This window comes from Nanorana parkeri, unplaced genomic scaffold (assembly GCF_000935625.1).
Source record: "Nanorana parkeri isolate BGI_ZX_2015 unplaced genomic scaffold, ASM93562v1 scaffold2202, whole genome shotgun sequence".
NCBI lineage: Eukaryota > Metazoa > Chordata > Amphibia > Anura > Dicroglossidae > Nanorana > Nanorana parkeri.
In genome coordinates, this window is record NW_017308470.1 from 73,045 (window position 1) to 74,025 (window position 981).

At 46.4% G+C, this 981-nt stretch overlaps 1 protein-coding gene across 1 annotated transcript in view; it reads left to right on the forward strand.

Annotated features, from left to right (window-relative positions):
- Positions 1-363: 363 nt before the first annotated feature.
- The window catches only part of LOC108801039 (transmembrane protease serine 9-like), a 63,865-nt gene continuing 63,247 nt past the window's right edge, over positions 364-981 (forward strand). The window contains exon 1 of the mRNA XM_018573003.1: positions 364-479. Coding sequence (XP_018428505.1) covers positions 364-479 — 116 coding nt within the window. The remainder of the gene's footprint in view (positions 480-981) is intronic.

Genomic DNA, 981 nt, shown 5'->3' on the forward strand with positions numbered 1-981 from the left:
CCCTAAGGAGAACTATGGGGAAAAACACTGACCCCATAGTTCTCCTTTAAGAAACGATTTGTTGCCTTAGAAATAAGAAAGAAGGACAATGAATTGGTCTTTATGGGCAACAAATATCGGAGTTCCAAATCAATTCCTAAATCTATAGTTTGTGGCTTTAGTTTAAAGATCTCTTTGTACATTGTTTACATGTTTGTTTAATAAATATTGATCATGACCATGCTTCTGGGATATATAATGGAGTCTGTATGTTTTTATTTCATTCTTTAATGAGCCCTGAAACGTGGACTTCTAGCTCCTTTCCTTCACATAATGTCCTCATTTGGAAAGGGAGCAGGACATATGATGTAGTCTGACCGGTTCATGCCGCACACTCTCTACGCAGAGATGGCCCTAGAGGCCGGAGGCCCTGGTGCGTCCGCACCGCCTGCAGCGGCGGTAGTTCAGCCACTGGCTGGAGTTGAAGACGGGAGCACAGTGTGAAGTCTTCCTGGGAGGTGTTTGCAGTTTTGATATCTGAGACATCCCAGCAGGACATTGACATCCAACTCAGACCCAAAAAGAACTCAGTTATTGTCTGAAACAAACGTTTTGTGTCTTGTATGGCTACCAACGTTATTCAAGAATACACTGTATAAAAATACTATGGGCTAGTGCTTGTCTTTTTCTTATGACCGCATATAAAGGATCAGAGCAGGGGCATAGCATGGCGGGGCCATGGGGGCAGTTGCCCTGAGCACCACATTTTTTAGGGACGCTGCGGGCAGGGCCGTTCAGTGCTTTGTGTTAGCCTGGACAGCCCTGTTCATCATGTACAATGGGGGACCAACACAGTGGTATCTGGGTGGGGTTGGTTGGCAGCAGGATGCCCCATTACTCCATAAACAATGTGTGCACCCGCTAATATCTTTCCCTGGAAGTATGGCAACTCAGACAGCAACACTGAGGAAGAGAGGCCATTGGAGGGGAAGAAGCCGGCCC